We start from the raw sequence: 25,575 nt of genomic DNA on the forward strand, positions 1-25,575 counted from the left end.
GTGTCTTATAAACATGATACGCACTTACGCTGTAACAGCATTGGCCCCTTACACAGATAATATACACTTTACCTTCAGAGTCTGGAAGTACTTTTACGACATTGCCACAGAGCAGACTAACAAGGGGGGCTTGGCTTACATGGGTTTTTTTGTTGTTGAGTCTGTCAGTGAATTATAGCCAAAAATGTAAATGGCACCACACTCAATTTTTGCAAGTGCCACTAGCAGTGCCAAAAGCTTGTTAATACAAGATGGAGATTAGGCTCATGGCACTATATTTAACTGCCTGCGATTATCTTTATTTTTCAGCGCTACTATTTGCAAAACTATCATGTCTTTACTAATGGACATTAATGCAATTAAATTACCTCTAATACTTCTAGATTTGAAGCTTTCGTGACTGCAAGGATTCATATTCTTAGGTTTTTTCGGTAAAGTCACGTAGGTAAAAAATTAAAATTAAAATTAATAAAAGTAAAATAAAATAAAAATAAAATAAAGAATAATATAATATTACCATTATAATAAAAGGGGGCCTGTCCTGGCCCATCCCCCCCCCCCCTCAACCAGTATATATACGGGGTAGTATCTCTTGGAATCTCTCATTTACTTGATACAGCAAGCGTGCTGTGACGGTTCCACCTGAAGACGGAACCTTGTGTTGCCTCCGAAACGTCGTGATTTTTTTTATTTTTTTTATTTTACTTTTATTAATTTTAATTTTAATTTTTTACCTACGTGACTTTACCGAAAAAACCTAAGAATATAACTCTAATACATATCTCTAAATGACTAATGTAACCTGTTTTCAGTATTATTGTTATTATCTTTCACAATATAGCTGTATAAACTGTCAACAATTATATTTGGTCTTTCCTGGGACATTTTTAGCTTCAAGAGTACAATGAGATCCAGATATGAGAAATGTGGATGCAGTATTATTTGACTTTGTAATAGGGTGCCACACGTTGAATGTATTGAACACTTGGAAATGTCTGGCACTGCCTTTATTGTGACAATCTACATTGTGACTGGATTGCTTCGAAGTAACACATTACTGTATTATACAAGATGTGGTGTTAAGTTCATAGTTTAGTTAAATTGAAATCGCTCATCTCTTCATGTTAGAATCATAAAAAATAAAGGCATGACCTGGCACTATATCACTACATTAATACGTTTTATTTTTAATATGACGTTCACACAGTGTAGGATTGTCTGTTTGTATGTTGAACTTCTTTCGCACTGTATGTAGCTAATTGTGCTAATCAGTGGGAAGGACAACAAACTAAACACAAAGAGCAGTTCTAAAGAAATTAGTTTTCAATGTAAAACAAAATAGAGTATATGACACAGTTCCATCTCTACTTTGAGCACTTTCTATATTTACACGAAGACCTATGTACACAAATCACCGCTTGATAGTGTTTTTAAAAGGCACCTATTGTGGTTGGAATGTCACACGATGATAACATGTGACCGCGAACCACCACACTCTCCCACCTGTTCTTCCTGGTGTTGATGTCTGATGCACCTAACTAGGTATTTACATCAGATTTCGATTACAATTTCCAGTCATTTTGCAGGGTATGGGGTTGAACCAGGTTAGCTGTGATGATACAACAGTTTAACTTACTTGGACTCTACTACGATCTACCACGTAAATACACAGCTGCACATACGCAAGCAAATGCATTTACACGAACACACCCTTACACCACGCCGTCGTGATGGTATGTTAACACCTTCACCGGGTTAACAAGAGGTCATTGGTTCGATCCCGACCCTGACGCCTGTATATTTTGAGATTGCATGTTCTTCCCGTGGTCGCGTGGGTTTTTCTCTGGGTAAACCACTTTCTCCCTCCACGTTTAGAATCAACATGCGTTCATAAAGTATTTGGCTGCTTATAAATTTCCACGTGACAAGCCATTTTGTTGGGCTATGATTTGTGATAGCCAGGTGGCTTCTAAAAAAAAGAGCTACAGAGCTCAGTGGGCCTTACCTGGTAAATTACAAAAAATGTTGTAATTTATTTTAAAGTTTTAATAATAATAATGTCAGAACTGTTTGTAATGGCATGCTGTACAGTTATTAAACTGGTGTTTTTTATACTTTGCGGGCAAAGGAGACCGCTCAAATGCTCCACCGCAAGGACCCATATTTTTCGTCTCATTGTCACCATATGCCAAAACACATCCACAGTTTTGTTGAAACTTGTGAGCCCAGTAATTTTAATTCCTGCAGTTATCCACAGTCTGGCCATCAAATTAACCGCCAGGGCTTCACAAAGATGATCACGCTGTAATTGTACCATTGTATAGATGAGCTGTATGAGTGATACAACACAATCAAATTCCTGAACCTTAAAAATCATATCAAGAAGTCATGAAAATATCGCATTGATTAACGTCCAGCAGTGAGTGAAAATGGGCCAGCAAAGCTTAACTGTTCAATACAATGTTGTTATGCCATGAACTTTATGTTATAAATTCAGGGTGAACTTGTTTTTGTAAGATTTATACAAATTGGCGCATTCTTCATATTGCAGCAATAAAATAATGAAAATAACTACTGTGAGTAGGCGTGCCATATTTAGTTTTTAATTTAAACGTTTACTTATGGCCATTATTTATTGGATAATAAATCCAGGTTATGAAATATATGCACATTTTGTACCATACTTCAATCAGCAATAATGAAGAATGCTGCCATTGTTACGGTAAGAATCTATTACATTTGCAAATAGGATAATTAAGATCGTATGTTTAAATTCCATTTCGTCTGGAGTGAATGGAATAAACACTTATATTGTGCGTTTTCTGAAAATACACAATGCATATTTTCGAAAAATTCTCACCATGTGTTCTGCATTTTCATATTTTCCACTTTTTTCCAAGCACATCATATAACTTTTGAGGACCAAACTCTTATCTATAAACATCGTTGATCTTATACATATTTATGAGGAGCCTCAATAAAAGTTTGCTTAAAGAACAGCCGTTTTCGATGATTGTTCTCATATTGTGGTCTTGTAGGACAATTGATCACCAACACAATCTAAACCTATATTACCAACAGCAACACAAATCGATGCGCATTTGCTTTTAAAATGGAAAAAAAGACGCTCGTGTTGGAACCCTTTAGGGACCCACTTTAGTCTCAGAAAAATCTCTGCGAAGCTTTAGGAAACTAGAATGACAACTTGTCCACCTGCATTTATTAGCGACTACCTGATCACATGTCAGCTCATGCATTGAAGGTTACGGGAGGATGCAGGAGGGGGCACACAGCCTGACATGTGGGAGCACAGCATTGAGAAGAACTGCGTGCTTTAGTGAGCCGGCTTGCATCAGGGAGTTTGGCAGTAGTACGGCTCGTGCCATGGCTAATTTCCTGTATGGACATGGCACCTACATACAAGGCAGTGCATTCGTCCATATTCACACGATCGTACAGAGTCAAGCAGTGCTGTACACTGCTGATAACGGAGGGAACATATCCACGAGTTGTCCAGAGCCAGTGATTCCATTTTCTTATGGCAGAGACCAATGCTTCCATAGGAAAACTGCTGTTGGCATTCTAACAACTGGTGTTCATTATCTGTTTACCAAGTCCAGATGTAAGGTGTGCTGTGCTGACCCTGACCAGGAATTGAACTTAAGGCTTGTGATATATCCTGTTAATTACCTGACACTTTAGACACATGCAAATGCAAGAGAAAATTGCGATATTAAACATTCCTTAAGGATATTTCCCACAATATAAGTGCATATTGGCAAATGAAAATCAGTCAATGTTGACATTTGTTCATAAAAATTAACTCGCCAATTTGATATGTATTTCGAGGTTCAATATGTTAAGTCTAATAATTATGTAAGATAATGTTAAAGGCTTGTAGTGTAAGACCTTACACAAAAATATACATTTGTGAAGAACCACAATTTCAATTCGTTTAGTATAAATCAATCTTAACTCTTACCAATATAAATCATTCCAAAACTTACCACTGTTAATCAACTCTTGTTTCCACTAATGCGAACATAAACGCACGTGCACTATTGGAGCTAAAGGCACACAACTCTTATGGGGCTAGTATATCACAGTATTCACATTCAATCTGGCAGGTGACCGAGTGGGCACACGTGTTGGCAGATCAAATCTCATCGAGTGCCAAGACTTAGATACAGGCATGCTGCCCTAAAGCCCACTCTATCCTGATACAAAATAGCAAATGGCACGTCTGCGACAGTGTCGATTAACTCCTTAGACCAGGACCCCCTTTGAGAGATAATTGGAGTGCAGTTTATTTTCCACACACGCCTAACCCTTGGCTGTGTGTTGGATTCTACTTGTGCACCACACACCACCCTGTATCAAGCTGTCACATCCACTTTGGAAGATTTGCAAAACATCTGCCAATGGAAGGAGGCGGGTCTTTTGACAAGAAATCACATCAGGAATGTACATCGCTTATCCAAAGCCATATAAGCGTCTCTGTAGGGGCCTAGATGCGGGGTTGGTGGGGGGGGGAAGCAGAAGAAGAGGGCATTGTGGAACATGTGCTGTCATTGCCGGATACAGCACCTAAATACAATGACAAAAGTCCTGTGGGAGTATCATATCAGCTTTATTTCACTGAGGTAGCGCTAATGCCACCCTCCCAACCCTGAACCCATGCTGTGAATCACTGCACAGGATTCTTCAGCTGCTGTGGCCCACTTAACAACTATCTCTCCTTGAATGAAAAAATAAGAATAGGTTTTACCCTTTCTGGCAATTAAACAGGTGTTTAAAATATGTTCAAACACCAAATAGAAACCTTTTGCAAGGAATCATGTCTGCATTAACCACACAATAATTGTGGTGAACATGCAAACAAAACATGCTCTGATAATCTATGCATTGTCCTTGAATCTGATTGGTCTACACCAGAGACAGCTTTCTTTAGGGCCTAGTCTCACCAGTGTCAGACCAGAGAACGACAAAAGGCGAACAGCACAAAGACAATAAACTACCAGGGAATTTATATCTCGGGGTGAGCAACTACAAAATGGAACCTTTTTTCCAGTATCAAAGTAGGAAAAAATAAGAATAGGTTTTAGCCTTTCTGGCAATAAAACAGGTGTTAAGATGTTCAAACACCAAATATGCAGACATGATTCCTTGCCAAAGGTATCCATTTGGTTGTTTGATTTCCAGAAAGGGTAAAACAAATTATTGTTTTTTCATACTTTGACACTGGCAAAAAAAGGTCCCATGTTATCTCTCTTTTACCCTAAATAGTCTTATTTATCTATAAGTGTGAAGTGTATGACAACAACATTTTTATTTAAACTAATGCCGGACATTTAACACTTAAAAGTTTTAAAATATAACCGACATTTTGTGGACGGTTACCCGTGTACAATTGTGAGGGTTGTGGTATAAATGGGCAGTAAATTATACCATTGTGTATATTTTCAAATAAATCCTACATTCCTAGGATCAAAGCCACTATTGGCATAAGAGGATAATCCATTAAAAACAGTACATCTCGATATTAAATACGTTTTTTAATGTGTATGTTTATTTGTGTAAAGTTTAAATATGTAAATTTGTGGGGAGCGGTGGAGCAGCGGCAAGCGTGTTGTGCTGCGAACGCGGATACCCGAGTTCGACTTCCACTCATGGCCAACACTAGTGACAATTATCTGAACCGGTCCTGGGCCTCCTCTATGTCGACTCAGCCTCAAATTAGTATCTAGTGCGGTGTGTAAACATCACCACTAGAGAAACAAAGGCGGCCGGGCATAATGCTGGCCACCCACACCCTCATGTGCACTTGCCCCAAAAGTCTGTTAAGGCTATACGAGGGATCTTTGTCTTTGTTTGATATTTGGCCATAGATGTAAGTGGCAAGTCTCGTCTGAAACTGGCCCAGACCTAATCTAGGTTGGCTCAGGGCAGAATGAGTGCGTGATGCTGTCTGTCTCCATCAACCCTGGTGAGAGAAATGTAGCATGGCATGGTGCGGGCCCTCCTAGCACCTCACGTATCATACTAGTATTTATATCCAGTCACCAGAGGTGTGGACTCGAGTCATGTGACTTGGACTCGAGTCAGACTCGAGTCATGAATTTGATGACTTGCGACTCGACTTGGACTTGCATAACAATGACTTTGTCCCACCTATGAGATGTGGACTCGAGTCATGTGACTTGGACTCGAGTCAGACTCGAGTCATGAATTTTATGACTTGCGACTCGACTTGGACTTGCATAACAATGACTTTGTCCCACCTCTGCCAGTCACTATCCAAAGTCTAACCAGATACACAAGTAGATGCTCGTCACGTGGCTTGAAGATGCACTTAGCCTGGCACAAGCACTGTAGTGATGCCACCGTCACTTAATGGCAATCGGCGTTTGGTGTATGTATTAATTTGATGGAAACAATCGGAATGTGAATTCAATACTCAGAAGAGTATTGATTTATGACGTTCAATTTCCATCTTGGTGCGATGTGAACGCATCCGAAGTCTTAGAGCTGCCGTCCGTAATTTTAGACTCGCGCTGTGTCGAACTGATTTGACAGAGCATCAGAACTAGCACATTAGCCAGATATAATTTCTTAATTACTGTAATATGAAATAAAACCTTTTACAGGGCTGGCTGGACGTCTCGGTGAGGTCATCAACTCAAACCCTGAGGCGCCCCACAAAAATCAAATACCCGAATGAAAAAAACTTGTTTTCTCAGTGTTCCACCCATACCTGTCAAATAAAGATCTCAATCTCTACCTCCTCCCTTCTTCCTTCTCCCAGATTAAAATTAAACACTTTCCATCATCCATTCCAACACAGTGCCTCTGGTGATTGTCTACATTTTGTGGTAAATATGGCCAGTTGCAATGGAATTTTAATACAGCCCAATGGGCCAGAGTAGAAGTTGGTAATGAGCAAGGTTGTAATACTTTAATATTACCGATTTATTTGTATGGCTAATAAGAGTGACTTATTTTTAACACACTCATTTCAAATAGTTATGACGTAATCCCGGCGTTATTGACCAGATAAAGAAATTGGAACCACGATAGTTTTGACACCTCAGGTGTGACTGGCAAGCCAGTTATCCGGTCTGGGCTCATTGGCTACAGTGAGGGATGGAACTGACCATGTTTAAATAAAACTTAATAGCTGAGTGGTCTTAGCTATTGGGAAAAACATTTGGGGTAAGACAATAAAAAAACAGCTCGTATTACGTGATTTTCTTAAGGCATGCGTTCACTATATGAACTCTTGAATGAACAAACCTATTTAAATTCCATTTAAAAATCTATTTTCTGGGCATATAAAAGTGGCCTGTTTTTTCCCATACGACAAAATACTAAATGTGCATATTATTAGGCAATGGAAAGCCTATTTTTCAAAGGACTGGCTCAGCATTGAGTTTCTCAGATCATTTTAAGATAGCTCCTATAAGCAAATCCTGTGAAAGGGCTTTCTCTTCTTCAGTCAGCTCTGGTCAATCCAAGCAAGGAGGCTCAAGTTATAAGGGCACATCTGTGAGTCAGAGACCATTGCCCAGGGGGCACGTCACTCCAAACAATGAATGGGCTTGAAGTCTCATCCCTGCAAGCACAGAGAATCAGGCTTCAAGGTCCTGTCTGTATGCATTTAACGGCAACGCTGTTAGTCGCTCATTAGCCTGATCAAAAGCAGCGTTGTACGTAATCTGATAAGCAATACTAACAGAAGGCAACGACGCACAACCATCGACCTCACTCCAGCTCGGGTCGGGGAGTCAGGGCAGCATGCACAGAGGTGATGGAACGTAACGGACAGCATCTGTCCTGGTGTCCATCTGCGCTGGTCGACATAGACACGATGGAGGCTTCCTTGTGTCACGAGTCTGTGCTTTGTTATATATATCATGCATTTACGATGGTTATGTTTTCTGTAAAGCCAAGACAAATTCCGCACTTGTAAATACACACTTGTGGGTGTGGAAACACTGAGATGAGCGATGGAGATTGACTGATAAAATCATTTCAATTATCAGTGTAATCAACTTTGTGATTTATATTGGTCTAAACAAAAAAAAATAGTTTCATTTAAATAAAAAACGTCAAACGTATGGACACTTTAAATACGCTCTTTCATTAAAAAAAACGACCACATTTGTCTCTTGCTTGTTACTGTGGTTAACGTTTGGTTTGAGTCTGTAAAAAGGAACCTTGATACGGTACGTTACTGAAAGAGTTTCCTCAAATGTGAAATAAATCATCATGAATCGTTTTTTGAACTACTGGCCACACACTGGGTATTATTCGCAGCCTTTAACTGTTCATTCATAAAATATGTTTGCAGTAACACAGCAACTATGAATAAAGGTTGTTCAGAGGCTTCATTCAGCAGCGGAATGTATATGCAGATCGTTGACTGCAATAGTTGTGTTTTTATCAACTTGTGTGATTGAATGTGGAATGAATTTGTACATATACTGTACTGCATTTTCAGTAACCGCATGGGAAGTGGAACTGCTAAAATCACTATTTAATAACACACAAGGCTTATAATTTGGAAAATTGTCTTGTAAGTAATGATCAAAAACGGCTTGTCATATGCTCCCATGCTCCCATGTTCTGCAGACAAATGAATCTGGCATGAAGCTACAAATGCATATTAATGTTTGTTACACTCTGATGTGATTTCATGTTATGTCGTCACTGATAACTTCTGGGTCTATTTATTAACCAATATTAGTCAACAATTGTGTGTGTATTTTCTACAGTTTCACACCATCACATAAATATAAATCTATAACAGAGACATCAGTTGTTTTCATTGGACTGTGACCAAAAATGATTTTTTTTTATCTGTGTTGTATGTGAGAGAGGGTTCAATCCTGCAGCTCATTCCTTTGAGGATCCACTTATTCAAATGAGCCAGCCAGCCACAATTAAGCAATATTGAGCAATATCGAAGGAAGCTAGCATATTTTCTTTGGGTAGCCCCCTCTTTTCTGTGTGAAAGCCCCATCCCACCCATCATACTACACTTCCCTATCACTCTCTCTGAAGCAAATGTTAATTACGAGCGCAATGTTCTTTGTAATATGTCATTCTACTTTTGAGACAAGATTGCGTTTTAAGCAGGCACGGTGATATCATCAGGTTTACCAACGTGTTCAGTCAACGAATTGAAATTGAATGCAATGATTTATGGCTTAACTGCAGGAACCTATTTTCTACATCTGCCACAGAGAATACAGAAGACCTGGGAGGGATGTCACAATTTCCCATACATCACTTAAGCTTCAGCACGCTTCTCTTCCACGAACGGTGGCCATTGCTCAGGCAAGAAGCATCACACACACAGGTGCAATTGACCTCTGAAAATATGATGATTTCTATTTGAAGAAATCGCTTCTCTTTAATCGTGTTATTCTTTTGCATGCTACTATAAGTCGCAGAAAGGTTGATAAAAACAGATGCAATGCATTAGCAATAGATCCACGAACCACGCGTGCATTCCGAGCTGACCACATGTGCTGTGCGATGATGTGAGCTATCTAATGATGATCAATGACATATACGTTGGTGTCCTGGAATTGCCAAACATGGCAAAGGGGGAAAAAATCCACCCTGTCCAAGCTGCCCACTTTTAAATAAGAGCCAGTGCGTGAAAACTGCCTGAGATTCCACTGTCCGTGCCTGTTTCACATCTTAACATTAATGGAAATGCCACTTTAGTTTCTTTGCAGTGAATGACAAATGCATTCTACATTTTGCCATCAACACCGCTGTTTGGAAGCTGTATTAAATTTATTACAGATGAGCTGTTTTATGTTGAAGGTCATGCCTGAAAGTGACCTAAAAAATACAGCTGTTCCTTCTCCCCCAGTATTGCACATAGATAGACTTGTGTTTAGCCAAGATAGAAATACCGTGTTTCTGGCACGATGATGCAATGTGTGACCACATGCATATACAATACATGCCTCTGATGAGCTATAGAAAGTGCTGAGGGCAAACATCTGAAATGTAACATTTCCATTTAGTTTAGATTAACTTTAACGCCTTTTTTCACGCGTTAATCACATACAGTTATTGAAAAGAGGCATTGATAGAGATGAACACAGTATTAACAAAAATATGAAAATCATTTTACATTATTTAAATGTTTTTGTTGTCTTACCATACATAAGCAAGGCAACATTGAATCAGCTAAGGCTAACTCCATTTTCCTTTAATTTCATTATGGCTGGGTGGTTGCTGTGGTTCGAGTGCCCAAGTCACCAATGGAAGGTTGTAGGTTCAAATGTCGCTTGACTCAGCGATTGGTAATTGATAAATAAAGGACCCTTAGTGAAAAGATTACTGCACTGTATTGTCCTGTAGAAAGAATGGATCCTGTTACAGAAATGTGGAAATGTCACCATCGGCTCAAGATGACCAGTGGAAATAAGCACTCTGTTGATCATGTGAGCAAGAAAAAACATAGCCCGTCAACATTGAAAATTAACCACACATGTAAAATGCCTTGTTTTGTATGAAAAGTATATTGCGCATGAAATTATAGATTATCCTCCATTTATTAAATTGTATGCTGTACGTGTGGCATGTGCTTCTCCCTCTAAGTGAGACATTAACGTGCAGAGGACAGAGAACACACAAGCCTGGGTCTCCCCCAGTGGGGAACAAAGCCCATTTGGGGTGACAGAGATCATGTTTAGGTGTGCCACGTGACTGCAAACGTGATGTGCTGGACAAGCTATGTAGCTTCGTTATCTCACAACTCTGCACCTCCAATTAGCACGGTTGGCTATGTACGGTGCAAAAGAAGTTCAACGTACATATGTGCATATGAAACAACGAAGCCAGTAGAGGAATTACAATGGAAAAGAAATATATTATTTGAATCAAAAACTTTTTGCATTGAGTAGGAATTCAATTAGCGCTTAGTGCACCCTGGCCTCACCTATGCAGACGGTGTCTGCGCTGCTCGTGCACTCCTGCTGCACCTCCTGGTCCTCAGAGCAGGATGAACACGGCATGCAGGGCTCCACATCGCTGCTCTCCTCCGAGTAGAAGCCGGACATGCAGGGCGCACACGATGAGTCCTCGTCGGGGGAGCACTGCACGACGACGCCGAAGCCCGGCGGGCACACGTGGCACTCGATGCACGCCCCATCCTGCGGGTTCGCGAACAGCCCGCTGCTGCACTCGCACACCGTGTCCTCCGTGCTGGTGCAGGGCGCATGCACGCGCATCCGTGCGGGACACAGCGAACAGGGCACGCACTCCTCCACGTGGCTCTCTGTGGCAGAGAACGTCACACCTGCACGGGCGTGGGAATAGATGGCAGAACGGGGGGGGAGGCACTGAAATGGTCGCATTCATTACACACAAAGTGCGAGCCACAAATGAACCACAATACCTTGCTGATCTCGTCAAGGAGCGTAAAGCCATCAAGTGAACAACGGTTCTCTTTGCAGCAGTGGCTGTTGGCTAGCCATCGAACAAAGATGGTCAAAGCATCGCGCGCTTCCAGAAGCACTTCTGCGGTCGTCTGGAACGCTCTTCCTTCCGATATTGGGAAGCCACTCCAGTTATACACTTTTAAATCTAAATCGAAAACTAATTTCTTTAAAACTGATTTCTGTATTTAGTTTGTTGTCCTTCCCCTGCATCTCCATTTTGCAAAGTTAGCTACGTACGGTGCGAAGGAAGTTTGGAAATATATACATAAGATTAAGCAGTCCTGTTGTGTTGACGGGTCGAGGGCTTGAGGACTCAACACTCCTGCAAAATTGTTATTTAAGTCGACAATTTTTTTTTTTAATGCTTGAAGGGGCTGGATGAAATGGAAAATGAAAATTATGGGAGCTGTAGCCCCCTCCTCATATACACAGTTGAAGGCGAGAGCAAAATGCATGATGTAGAAAAGCAGATCGCATTGTTACTCATTCTGTGTCACGTTTAAATTGTGTTAAAAGTGTTGTGTAAGATGGTGTCATGCCCCTCACTCTGGCTTTTTCCATGCCCCCCCTTCCCTTGTAAACAAAGACGCGGTTGCAATGAAGATTCCTCATTACACGGGCGCTTTTGCAAAGCGGCACTGTGTTTTAAGTGCACGTTGCTCATTAAACTTGAGCAGAGGCACAGTTTAACTTTCGTGGTTTATGGATTGAATAGGCTGCATAAAACTGGCAGTGAGTGATGCGTGTGTGTGGAGTTGGCAGGGACCATTGCAAGTGCATGCGCTTGCAACGATGAGTTGGTGAGCAGAGCATTAGGCGGCTTAAACACAAGCTAGCACAGTGGGGAGTGCAGGTCAATCACCCGAGTGAGTTCACCCCGAATATCTGATTCTGTCCTCTGCCCTGCAAGCAAGCAAGCCAAAGTAGCCTCAAAGTGCACCTCACCTGACAGAAGTGCTGTGGTAATGTCACAGCTTAAAACAGTCAGAAAAACAATTCCCCTGTTGATATGTAAACTCCTTTGTCAAGGCGCTCTGCTCCTCCCACCCAGCTTAAAATACGCTGCCAAGCTTAGCAGTGTTCATGAGGACGCTGTCTTTCCGACAGCTCTGTTCTTCTCCTGAGTACGACTGCTTGCGTTGTGGCCAAAACGTCGTGAGAATTTTATTATGTTTTATTTGTATTATTTTATTATTTCCCTTCTACATGACTTTACCGAAAGAACCAAGAATATGTCACAGCTGTTATGTAATGGTCGGATTTTTTTTATCTCAGTGTCTATTTTTCTCATCCGCATTGTGCATTATATTACTTGCAAGTACTTTCAGCCCATCTGTGTTCAGCGATATATATATTTAAATCTAAGAGGATTCCAATCACAAAGGAAATGCATTCCATTGGGTGCCGAGTGAAACAATCTCCGTGTCACGGCTTACAACGCTAAAATATGTCATCGTCAAACGGGATTGCTTTGAAGGAAGTTAAAACAGTCAGAAAAAAATATGATTTACCAATTGCCACTGCTAGGGGAAATGATGCAAACCCATTTACCTTGCTGATAGAAAAATCTAAATTCTGAGGTAAATTGTTGCGTCGCAAAGTGTAGCACTGGACATCAAAATGCAATCAATGGCATTCATAAGAGTATTTTTTTCACGACACTTGTGAGACTGTTTAAAGAAATTACTGAAAAGTATGATGGCAATGAGATACTCTTACCCATGTGGGAATATCCTAACAACGCAGGTTTAGTACCCCTTTACCACTCTCACGTAACATTACACGCAATAAATCAGTGTTAATGTCAAATCCTTTCTGTAGGGCATTATATATTGATATACTCAAATGGAGTTATGCCTACGGAATGTTCGAATGACACTGATCAGGGCATTGACTGTAAACAGCAGCTCCGAGGAAAACTACAACTCAATCAATACTCCATTACCCTCTAATATGGTACGCGCAAAGGTCAACACTATGGCCCCTCGCTCATTTAGAAAATTTCCTCCGTTCTCATTGGGTCTAATAATATCAGGACCATTAAGCTCACACATGTGATTATAACTTAATATGTATGGTATACGTAAGTGTACGCATACTTCATTTTGCATTGTGATTTTTTTTGGTCAGATTATTTAAATCTTCCTAAAATAGCGTGACCAAATAGAGATTTCAAATCATTTCACTGTCAGTTTCCTGATGCTGCCCGATCAGACGAAGGGACATCTGCACTTTAAATAACAGCATGCACGATTAGCAACCATTTAAAGAAAACACATACGTGTTAATTCCAATAGATTATAATATTATTTTAACTTTAGATTCTGATGAGGGTATTGCATTTTCTATGTAATCCAAAGGGAATTCAATCATGTTTGTACGTACAGTAAATGGTAGCTACGCTATGAAGCAAGATTGCAATTATTGTAAAATAGCGGGTAAAACTCTGACCGTCCGGAGAGTGTTGTGATGTGTAAACTTTGAGCGTGCATTTCTAAAGCAAACCATTTCCCTCATAAGTCCTCTATAAGCGGCTACTATGTGTATGTAACATACATTCTCACATTCGATATACATGCACTGAATCATTCGTATGGGAATGGGTTATTTTGACTATAAAATTGATGTGCAAATAATATATTCATGTTATGCAATATTTAGGCTAATGAATGAAACCAAAACGATTACAATGAGACTCAAAAAGATGTAAAAAATATTACGTTAAGACATTGAATCATCGAGTAGCTACAATACTGTTCTCTGAATCGTCACAACCAATTGGGGGGGGTGGGTGTGAGCGGGATGTGAATCATTCCATCTTTGCGAGCTACTGCCTTTGCTCGGCAGTCGTGTCAGGCCATGGCAGGACATGTGGATAATTTGATCATGACCCATTGTACTATTTTTGTCTTGTTACTACCAGTCCAATAATTCAATTGTGCACATCTGTCAAATCAGTCACTTTTTGTTCATCCTAAACTTATAATTACAGCATATCCGCTTATCAAAATGCACACTTCAGACTCTTTGTGATGGAAAAAAATCATTTCAGCTGAGCGGCATTTTTATTGTGAGGTGTACTATTGCTTCAATTCGTCTTTGTTCCTAAATGGGTATTCGTCTGACTTGCTCATTTATTTAATCTTATGCCACACTACACGCATACATTTACAGATTGTGGGTGTAAGTAATTAAACAAAGGCTTAATAACCCAGACAGAGCATGTGCACTATCCAGTGTGAGAATTAATTCGATGTACAGTAGTTTATGAATATGTATGCAATGTCAACGCATGTCTGATGAACGTACACAATCCTTACAAAATGACGTAAATGTAACACATTCAAAAGATTAATTCCTTGGGCTGACACACCAGCCACTTGAGGGAATTTGGTTCTGGTGAGGTCATAGAGGGGCCAAATCACTATTCTGGCTACAGTCAATTTAAGGCTCTCTCTTAGCAACAGGGCCCTGGCTTAATCGGAATGGGTGAAGCCATGAAATTAACAAATTCAGCGAAACATCCAAGCAATAGACTGCAGATGAATAAAAGTTGCATAGAATAATAGCAACATTTTTAGTTTTCTTAAGATTGCATTCATGTGGACACATATAATACACGTGTCCCCTTGCCAATTCTACGTCATATGTGTTGTATATGCAAAAGAAAAACACCCTAACAGATGTGACAAAAAGACAACGCCAAATGTATTAGCACAAATACCAAGGGAGCTATTGAATATCAGAAAGCTGACCCCATTTTTGAGAACAGTAAAAGGTTACGGGTATAACGTTCCAAAGCCGATTTGCATGCACACAGACATACAGACACAGCAACGGTATAAGATATAAACATCATACTAACATTTAAAGCTTTCGTGACTGCAGGGATTCGTCTTCTTGGTTCTTTCGCTAAAGTCACGTAGAAGGGAAATAATAAAATAATAAAAATTAAACGTAATGTTACGTTTTATTTTAATAATAAAATAATAAAAATAAAACGTAATATTACGTTTTATTTTAATAATAAAATAATAAAAATAAAACGTTATATTATGTTTTATTTTTATTATTTTATTATTTCCCTTCTACGTGACTTTACCGAAAGAACCAAGAAGATCATACTAACAAATAATGTTATTTATTTAAATTATATATACTGTACACAACTCCCATTCGTTCGTTCCTCAGTCCGCTTGCCCTGGCGAAAGTCGCGTCGGCAGCATGTTGAAGAGGGTGGTCCAAACCTCCCTTTCCCTGGCGACGGACTCCAGCACTACATTGCTATACACTATACACTACTATACACAGACTCTAGCCCCCCATTAGTATACACTATATACTACTATACACAGATTCTATACACTACTATACACTATACACTATTATACACAGACTCAAGCTTTACATTAGTATACACTATACACTACTATACACAGACTCTTGCTCTTCTTGAGGAATTCCCAGGTGTTCTCAGGCCGACATAGTCCCGCCAGCATGTCCTGGGCTGGCCTCGGTGTGTTCGCCCTGTGGGACGTGCTGCTGCTGCCCGGTAGAGTTCCAGGAGGATTCTACTGGGGGGTCATCCTCACCAGGTGCCCGAACCACCTCAACTGTCTCCTCTCGATCCGGAGGAGCAGCGGCTCGACTCTGAGGATCTTACGGATTACCGAGCTCCTCACCCGATCACAGAGAGCGAGCCCGGCAACCCTGCAGAGAAACCTCAGTTCGGCCCCTTGTACCCGCCATCTCATCCTTTCGGTCATTACCCAAAGCTCATGACCATAGGTGAGGGTGGGAACGTAGATCGACCTGTAAATTGAGAGCTTTGTTTGAGAACTCAGCTCCTGTCTCACTACCACGGAACGGTACATCGCCCGCAAGACTGTGGACGCTGCACTGATCCGCCGGCCGATTTCCCACTCCTACTTATACCATCACTCGTGAAAGAGACCCCGAGGTACTTCATCTCCTCCACTAAGGGCAGCTGTTCCCTCCTCACCTGGAGAGAACAATCCACTGTCTCCCGTTATTTTATATGTTATATTGTTATAATGCTAAAAACAAATTACATCCACTAATCATAATTATGAATTGTCTATCTACTGCTGGATAAAGGTCTACCCATGCCGTCGCCATCTCTCAAGGTTCAGTGCTGCTACGTTCCATCTGCTGCACATAAACTGATCTCATCCGCTCCATCTCTATGATGGTCAACTCCCTCGTGACGCATTCCTTTCGTTGGCTGGCACGCAATCACCATTCTTATCCATGTGCCATCATCCTGTCTTGTCATGTTTTCTGCCCAGTCCGATTGGACTCTCTAAATTTTCAATATGTTTCTGATTCGTGTTTGTTCCGCGATCCATGTGTTCCTTTTTCTAGCAGTCAAATTCAAATACTGCATGTAGCAACAAATAGGTGAAATTGGGCTTGTGAATACCATAGTTAATGTGCTAATAAAATAGGTGTGTCATAAGTACTCCACAGCATTCTGATAAAGCCTGCAGTCAAACAAAACCAAGGGGAAAAAATGTGCACGCTTGCCACATCGGTGGAGAGAGTGTGTTGTGTGTGCTTCCGCTGTTTGGCTTTACTGTCAAGGCAGGGCTGGCACTGTGTGTTGTTGTGTCCCTGACACGGCTCCGCCACTCCCATGCCGGGCGGACACTCCAAGCAGCATGTGCCATCATCTGTGAAGGTCTTGCTGGGACATGAACTGAATGCCCCACATGCCTGTAAAACATGGTGCAGCGCAGAAAACCGTTAGTCGTGTCTCTCCTTGAGACATTTAGGGTGTGTCGGGTTAAGGATTTGACTTGTACCCAAATCAACCAATGTTCAACTTCAGTGCGCGTCACGACAAATTTTCAGCAATTAAATATTTGTAAACACAATGCCAACTCTTGCTGCTCGCCAGAACAGCTCCACCATTAAACTGCAGCAATCACGTTATGCTAATATGTTGTGCTCGGACAAAGTGACTTATTGAGTAGAAACATTATCAGCGATGTTATTCACAGTCCCTTTCTAGATGAGCTGTGGGGAAAAAAACAGCACCTTCTTTCTTACTAGAGAAACACAGTTTAATACCCATACAAGTTGGTCAGACCTTCATTATGGTAAGTGCAGGCAACGTGGATAAATACGAAGACCATGGAAGGCAAACTGGAGCAACGTGTAAACAACGGTAAAGCAGGCTGTAATTTGATTAGGAGAACAGTCCTCTGGGCTTTGCGAGCTACAATAACATCGCGTATAGAGTGCCCTGTGTGTATTATCTGCAGGCATATACCCTCCAGAATTTGAGCGGACAGCAATCAATCATGTGAGTAATGTAGTCAATACCAAACGTTGTTTACTTCACATTGGCTTTGGGCAAATGCGCACGACAATTCCGCTCACAAAGGGGCGCATGAATACATCGCTGCTAGTTTGAACACGATTGAATGTACAAGAATTGCTCAAATGTTTTGACAGGAAAAGCTGGATATAAGCTTAGCCCTTGGAAGGCCGCGTGTGCTTCTATCAGAAGTTGCCCTTTGCCTCCCCCCACCAAAGTGTAGCTTATCACTGAGCTGTTGCCGATTTAACTCAAATAGTAAGCAGAGAAGGTATCTTTCATACTTTGATCTTTCCACGTGAAAGTAAGTGTTTCTTTACGCAACCAATCGGCCCCTGTGCCTTGTGAGAGCGTGTAATTTCAGCAGCATTGATTCAATACGAGCAAACTCTTATCAGTTTCAATATACGGTGTCATATCGGCAGTCAGGCTTGCTGGAATAAATGCTGATGAAAGGCCAGATGTTATAGGTGCGGAACCTCTCTTTAAGATATGGGTCCTACTCTTAGGTTTTTTCGGTAAAGTCACATAGGTAAAATGAAAATTTAAATAAATAGAAATAATAATAGAATTAAAATAATAAATCACGACGTTTCGGAGGCAACACAAGTCTCCGTCATCAGGTGGGACCGTCACAGCTTAATGACAGTAAATTTAGCTGTGACGGTCCCACCTGATGACGGAGACTTGTGTTGCCTCCGAAACGCCGTGATTTATTATTTTATTTCTATTATTATTTCTATTATTTTATTATTATTATTATTATTATTTTATTTTTTATTTTTACCTACGTGACTTTACCGAAAAAACCTAAGAGTATGAATCCTTGCAGTCACGAAAGCTTCAAATCTAGAATGTGGGTCCTAGTTCGATACAGAATTATATACAAAAATACATAATACAAAAATCATTCAATGGCATGTGCTTACTTAAAGTTTGCTATATCACGCTTCCACTGCACTGCGTGGTATTTTTGCCTCGGGAGTTTGCGGCTCCTTGTTTTTTGTGCTCACCTCCAGTTTAGTTTAATCCACTAGGGGCGCCATATTCTCCAATACAAATGGGATACAATCATACGCTAGGTGTGCATGTTCTTGCAGACAGCTTTAGGTCTTCACATCAGGGTTCTGATTCATAATCAAGGTTTGTTTTGGGTTAGATCGAATACATGTACATTGTAAATGTTGTGGGTTTTCTCTCCAACACACTGGTGTGCTGCAGTAGTAACTAATTGGCTTTGTTGGGAGGTGGGTTAACGACATATTCTTTGGGTCTTTCAGGAAAAAAAAGTAGATAGAACAAATAATAAATATAATAACAATATCACGGCATTTCGATCAAAACACAAGCAATCGTCATCAGGTGAAAAATATAGCGGGAGAGCTGCTGAGAATATATTCTCATATATATTCTCTTTTATTCTCAGCAGGTCTCTCGCTGTATTTTTCACCTGATGACGATTGCAGTTGTTGCGATCGAAACGCCGTGATTGTTATTATTATTCTATCTACGTGACTTTTACCGAAAGACCCAAAGAGTACTTTAAGTCAAGATTTAACACATTTATATTTAAGCGATCTAACCCAAAACACCTTTATAATGAATAATATTAGTGGCGAAAGCCAACGTGTTAAATTGATCGGGATGTTTTTTACTACAAGGTGATACATCAGAATAAGTATTAAGAGCTGAATGTACGTTTTAGTACTGCACCTCATCAAAATGTTTAATCATTCACTAGCAGTTCATACAAGTAGAGCATCCTTTTAGTAATGCATATATGGATATTTTAGAACACCCTATAATATTTGACAAAAAGATGCTTGTTAACATAAAATAGCAATGTATTTTAAAATAGCCCTCGTACAATAACGTGGGTTGTGAAACAAATAGCGAGTTGTGAGTCAGGCCCTCGTGTGACCACCGCCAATGCCACCGCAGTTGCTTGAACAGAAAACAAGGTTTTAAAAAAAAAGTCTCAAAGGTTTCTTCAATTACAGAGCAAAAGCATAAACTACAACAACTGTTCATGCAGTTGACCTTACGGTACTGTACAACATTTGTTGGTTTCAGTTGAACAAAATCAACACTTCTTTGCTAAACAAGTGAAAATGAACACATTGCACTTGACCCGCCAATGCTACCGCAGTCGCCTCGAGCCCAAATAACAACGTGTCGGGGCATTAGCCGGCGTTCTGTTGTCCCACACACATCGCCAAGCGACGTGCAGGGCACTTACAACAAAACACTGCAGCGTGCCTCCACGTTGTACGATTCCCCTTCTTCGCCTGTGTCTCTGTTCACCGCGCCCCGTGTCTCGCCCGCACCAGTGAAAAAGAAACACGCACAGAGCTGGGCTGCTGGGTTTTTTTCTTGCCAAAGTCTCTTTACGGGACTGCGTGGCACGCGTAGAGTTGCACAAAGCTATACAATTCATCTGCTGCAATGTGCTATGAGTGTGTGTCTCCCCTCATCCCTCCAAAGAGGCATATTTTTTTGTTAAAAGACCCCTTCGTGCCTGGTACCTTGAAAAATATTACATCAAGACAAATCTGCAAAAAAACCATTGCCATTTGGCTTATTATTAGCTGTTTTTACAAAGTCTTTATTACAATTGTGTACACATATGTATATATAATAGACTCCTCAAACTTTATATTAACATTCCACAAAGTTTTTTTTATATAATCTGGAAGATAATGTCTGCATAAAAATGCACTGCACAAACACATTTTTGCGGAGGGAGCTGGTAGGAACGTTGGGTTGCTCGGTCAATGGCCAGGGTCAACGGCGGCGTGGTGTATTCCGCAAATATGGCCGACTGTGAGGGCGGGCACAAGCCGGCGTGAGTAGGTCAAACGTTGAGTTTTATAAGGGCACCACGGGGTGACCAGCCCCTCCCCACCCAGCCCCACCCCTCCCACCCCCCACGCAGCCCCACCCTCCCCACCCATCCCCTCCCCACCCTCCCCTCTACACCCAGCCCCACCCCTCCCATTTTTGGATGCACGACGGACGGACACAATAATCCCGTGGGCTGGTGGAACCAGGTGGTTTCTACCAGTATAACTTTTCCTGCCTTCTATGGGGGAGCTATTGGGGAAGGTTAGATAATAGGTAGACTGCTGGAGATTAGGGAAGAGTCAGTGAGGAGCCGAGCGAGTGAGGAGGAGATGGACAGCCAGTGAAAGGGGGTGTGAAGGTATGTATGCTGAACTTCTTTTGCACCGTACGTAGCCAACAGTTAACCGGAACTGCGGGTGAAGGACAACAAACTAAACATAACAAAATCAGTTCTAAACAAATTAGTTTTCAGTCTAGATTTAAAATTGGCACAGCTTCAGTGGCTTCCTAATATCGGAAGTAAGCGCGTTCCAGGAGGTCGAAGAAAGTGTGTGTTGCAGTGACCTTCTTTGTTCGATGGCTAGCCAAAAGCCGCTGAGAGGATGACTGGAGTATGCACGATAGTTTATGCTCCTTGACGAGAGCAGCAAGGTATTGTGGTTCATTTGTGGCAAGCACTTTGTGTGTAATGGGTGCGACCTTATAATGTCAAGCTAGTAAAAGGGGATAGAGGAAAGAAAGGGGTTGTGTGGGAATAAGAAAAGCGGCTGGGGGTGGGGGCTGCTGTGGGGAAAGGGTCAAGTGAGAGGGTCACTCGAAATTATTCAGTGAAATATTGACAAGAAAGAGGACCAACTGAAAACCACGTATCCAATGTGTACACATCAAGGCCTGTTCTTTGTCATCACTCGCCAATGCAATCAAATCATTGTTCTTGTTTCGCACCGTACATTGCCAACCATGCTAATCGGAGGTGCGGTAAAAGGACAATAAACTAAACACAAAAATAAATAAAATATTCAGGAAGTTATGATGAAACTGCACCTGATGAACACGAGTCTATATATCGTGCTTGAATGGCATCAAAATTGAGCCCAAGAAATTACAACCGAAAGGAGAGCTGGAAGACGTGGTCTCGAGGCCTAAGTAGTAGTAGCAATGGATAATTATATTGATGCCTACATTTTTCTTCAATAAAAAATACACATTCACATATATTTATACGACGCACAACAAATAAAGTTAACAGGTGCACCGAAGCAAAAAACAAGTTCAGTATCCATCGTTAAAATGAGAGGTCAGTACATTATTGAAAGACAATTAAAATGTCGAACTAAACAAAGCTACGAGCAGAGGAACGCCAGTCAAGGTGGTAGTTAGCTCAGAATTCGTGCTGCAAAATGCCCTTCGCAGCCCATCGTCTTGGGCACAACCGTTAGGGGAGGGCAGCACCCAGGCGGGGTGCATTGGCACGGAAAAGCCACGCTTATCTGTGTCCCTTTCCGAAGCTCACCACCCTTTTATGTGCTGGACAATAAGGCATTTTATACATCCCTCAGTCTGTCTCACTCGAGAGCGTTTAAGAGGCTCACAGAGAGCTTATCAAAACAGCGTGCCGAGCAACGGTGGAGCAACAACAGCAGCGCAATGAGGCCGTGACCGGCATAATTGGTCACGCCGTAGCCTCATTGTGCCCATGTGGCCACGTGTAATCACCTCCTATCAGCGCTCACATCGCAACGAAAACAAAACAAGAGAATTCGAGGCAAAAAAAAAGAGTAGGTGCCAGTGCGGTTATTTTTTCTTGCCTTTATGATCTTGTGTGTGTGTTACTTTTGTATTATTGTTTGCAATTCCTGCTCACACGTGTCAGTCGGGTCTCTGTTCTTGCACTCAATGTATCTCGTCCATTGTAAACATTCTCGCGAATTTGGTCAAATTGATACGTGCAACTACTTAATCTATCGCATGTATAGCCTTTACGAGTCAATGTGAAGTATGCACAAACGACGCAGGTGTGTTTTTTCTTCGCGAAAATAGAATACAAATTTGTTTCAAAAATATTTCGACTGTAATGTCAAAATTTAAATCGACGCTTGGCTCAGTGTCGTGCTGTCATGCACTCGTGCACGCGATGTGCGCATATGTTGAACTTATTTTGCACCGTACGTAGCCAACCGTGCTAATCGGAGGCGCGGGGAAGGACAACAAACTAAACAAAAAAAGCAGTTCTAAAGAAATGAGTTTCTAATCTAGATTTAAAAGTGCTCCAGCGGCTTCCTAATATCTGAAAGAAGAGCGTTCCAGACGGCCGCAGAAGCGCATCTCAAAGTGCGCGATTCAGTGACCGTCTTAGTGCGTTACTACAAAATCGTCTCACCAAGGCCACTTTTGTGAAATGTGAGTCTCCATTCGTAAAATAAATTTCACGCGAATTTCATGGAAAATGAATATCGTAATCATTACAATCGCGGCACGTACACAACTATAATACTTATAAATTGCGTGGGGTATTCGGTGTCGTGGCTCGTGTGATTTAAAGTTTTAAACAATACATTTACTTGCATTTAAAACGTTGAGTCGCCTAAAACGGGACGATACCCAACGTTAATAAAATCGCCTCCCAGAGCAGGCTACGGAGCACCGTTCAACGACCAATAAAACCTCTCCGCCTTGCGGCGGCTGCTCCATGTGTCGTCGATTATTATATTCCCTAAATCAAACCTGGCAGCGCAACACATGCGAAGAGTCGTGAGTTGCTGTGAACAACACATCTGCAAGCACAACTATATTCATCGCAGATCAATGAATCGGCCATCAGAAAGATGTGTGACATACACCAGGCGGACCTTAAAATCAGACATTTCCTAAGAACTCCTGGAATGAAATGTTGTCGGAAGTCATTACACCAGCAGTTATTTATGCTAGATACGCGTTAGAAGCATCCCAACAGCACTTATTATTCGGCCTAGAAATAATTCAGCAGCGCACATGCCATGGCATGCGCAGATGCGCTCTCACTTTTGAGGTTGCTGACGATACTTTGCGCCTAAGTCATTGTGATATGCGCACGCCCATATACATGTCACAATTCACGTACTAAATCCTCGTAAATATGGAACGTGGGGCCCAAATAGCGCTCACATTATTGCCACAATATTGGCTCCAATCACACCCAACGTTGGCATGTTTTGGGGGATGACAAGCATCCACGCTACAGCCCCTACCGCCAGTCACCCTTATTTAAAATTTCACGTGCAGGTTAAAACATTGCATCTAAAATATCAACGACCGTAGTTCGTGCATATATACACATCAAGTGTGCCATCAAGTAATACAGAGTTTAGTATTATTACAACTGCAGTTCAGGTATACATTAATAGAGCACTGGTCTCTGTGTTTAGTTTGTTGTCCTTCCCCGCACCTCCGATTAGCACGGTTGACTTTGTACGGTGCGAAAAAAAGTTCAACATACGTAAATTGAAGCACGTGCTATAGCAACGCACTAACTAATACTACAAGTACATGCAGATCACAACTCAAATCTTCTGTACTCACACTGGTTAAATAAAGAGTATAAGGTACCCTAAACTCGGGCTGAACGATTAATCGATTTCAAATCGAAATCGCAATTTGAAACAATGCGATTGGCAAATCACAAAGGCTGCGAATTTTTGTGATTTGAAAAGTCCGATTACAGTACTTTCTTATTGGAATTGTTTAATTTTTTATTATTAGTATTACTTTTTTTATTTAACTTAACAATTGTTCTATGTTTGATTGTTCTATTTCAATTAAAACATTTTAATAACTACATGTTGGAAGCAATTCATATCTTTTAAGTTCTCATCCTTGCATCAAACCAAGATATATAGAGCAGTTCAGATTTTGATGGTATCATGTGTTAATGCTCTATCACCTGTTTTAAATCTATTACACAGCGAATATTGAACTGAAGCTTGACTTAAAAAAAAATCGCAAATCAAATCGCAATCGCAATATCTGTCAGAAAAATAACAATTAGATATTTTCCCAAAATCGTTCAGCCCTACTAAACCAGGGCTGCCGCTCCGTCTCAAAAGTGCGCGTTAAATGAGCGCGGCCGTTCATGAAAGACACCCAACGTGCCGCACAGCGCGTGCGTGGCCAGGACGCGAACCCGAGCGAGCAATCCCTCCTGCAGGGCACAAACACGGCTCAGCAGCACCCCCCCACACACACTCCTCTCCCCGAGACTCACCAGTGAGGCGACGAGCAGCCCGACTCTGGGCCACATGTCGAGAGAGGTGGATAGGCGGAGAGAGAGAGACGAGGAAGAAACTGTAGCGCACGGGGAGGAGAAGGTAGCGGGAGGGTGACAGCTCCTCGGGCCAAATGCACCGCGCAAGGGCCGTGGAATGCACGCTGCTATGCGGACTGCGCGGCAGTGACAACTGCTGCCGTGCAGTGGTAAGGAGATGCACTTTGGTCAAGCCCGCCTCTGGCGCAAGCCCCGCCGCTGGTGGCTGGCTATGCGTGAGAGCAGATGTGTGTAATGGCATTAAAGCCCACTTGGGCTCCCTCCCCTCCGCGTCTCTCCTCCCTGATATCAAACTCGCGGTGCGCCCATTGGTTCATTCCGAGTTTCCCGCAGCGATTGGATGCTCTTGTGCGTTGATTTTTCTTACTTTAAACGAGAGCACAGAGACAAAAGACGTCTTACAATGATGCTGGATTTTTACTCCGAACACTCAGGGCGCAGTGCAGAGCGGGACATGCATTGGCTCGCCTGTGTTTCACAGCGGCCCAGTTCAGCAACATCAAACAGCACGGGTTTTGCGAGTTGTAAATCATTTCGTTTTTTAGCCGTCTCTGCATGGAGAAAGCCGAGCCAAATGAGATCAACTTATTTCAACAAACCAGAAAACTATTTATTGAAATCAT

General features: G+C 41.6%; 1 protein-coding gene across 1 annotated transcript in view; it reads right to left on the reverse strand.

Moving 5' to 3' along the window:
• The window catches only part of LOC144720334 (tumor necrosis factor receptor superfamily member 16-like), a 42,648-nt gene extending 17,511 nt beyond the window's left edge, over positions 1-25,137 (reverse strand). The window contains exons 1-3 of the mRNA XM_078597028.1: positions 24,893-25,137; positions 17,063-17,201; positions 10,964-11,323 (exon numbers count right to left, since the gene is read on the reverse strand). Coding sequence (XP_078453154.1) covers positions 10,964-11,323; positions 17,063-17,201; positions 24,893-24,928 — 535 coding nt within the window. The 5' untranslated portion in view covers positions 24,929-25,137. The remainder of the gene's footprint in view (positions 1-10,963; positions 11,324-17,062; positions 17,202-24,892) is intronic.
• Positions 25,138-25,575: the final 438 nt, after the last annotated feature.

Source organism: Lampetra planeri, chromosome 1 (genome assembly GCF_965212315.1).
Source record: "Lampetra planeri chromosome 1, kcLamPlan1.2.h2, whole genome shotgun sequence".
Lineage (NCBI taxonomy): Eukaryota > Metazoa > Chordata > Hyperoartia > Petromyzontiformes > Petromyzontidae > Lampetra > Lampetra planeri.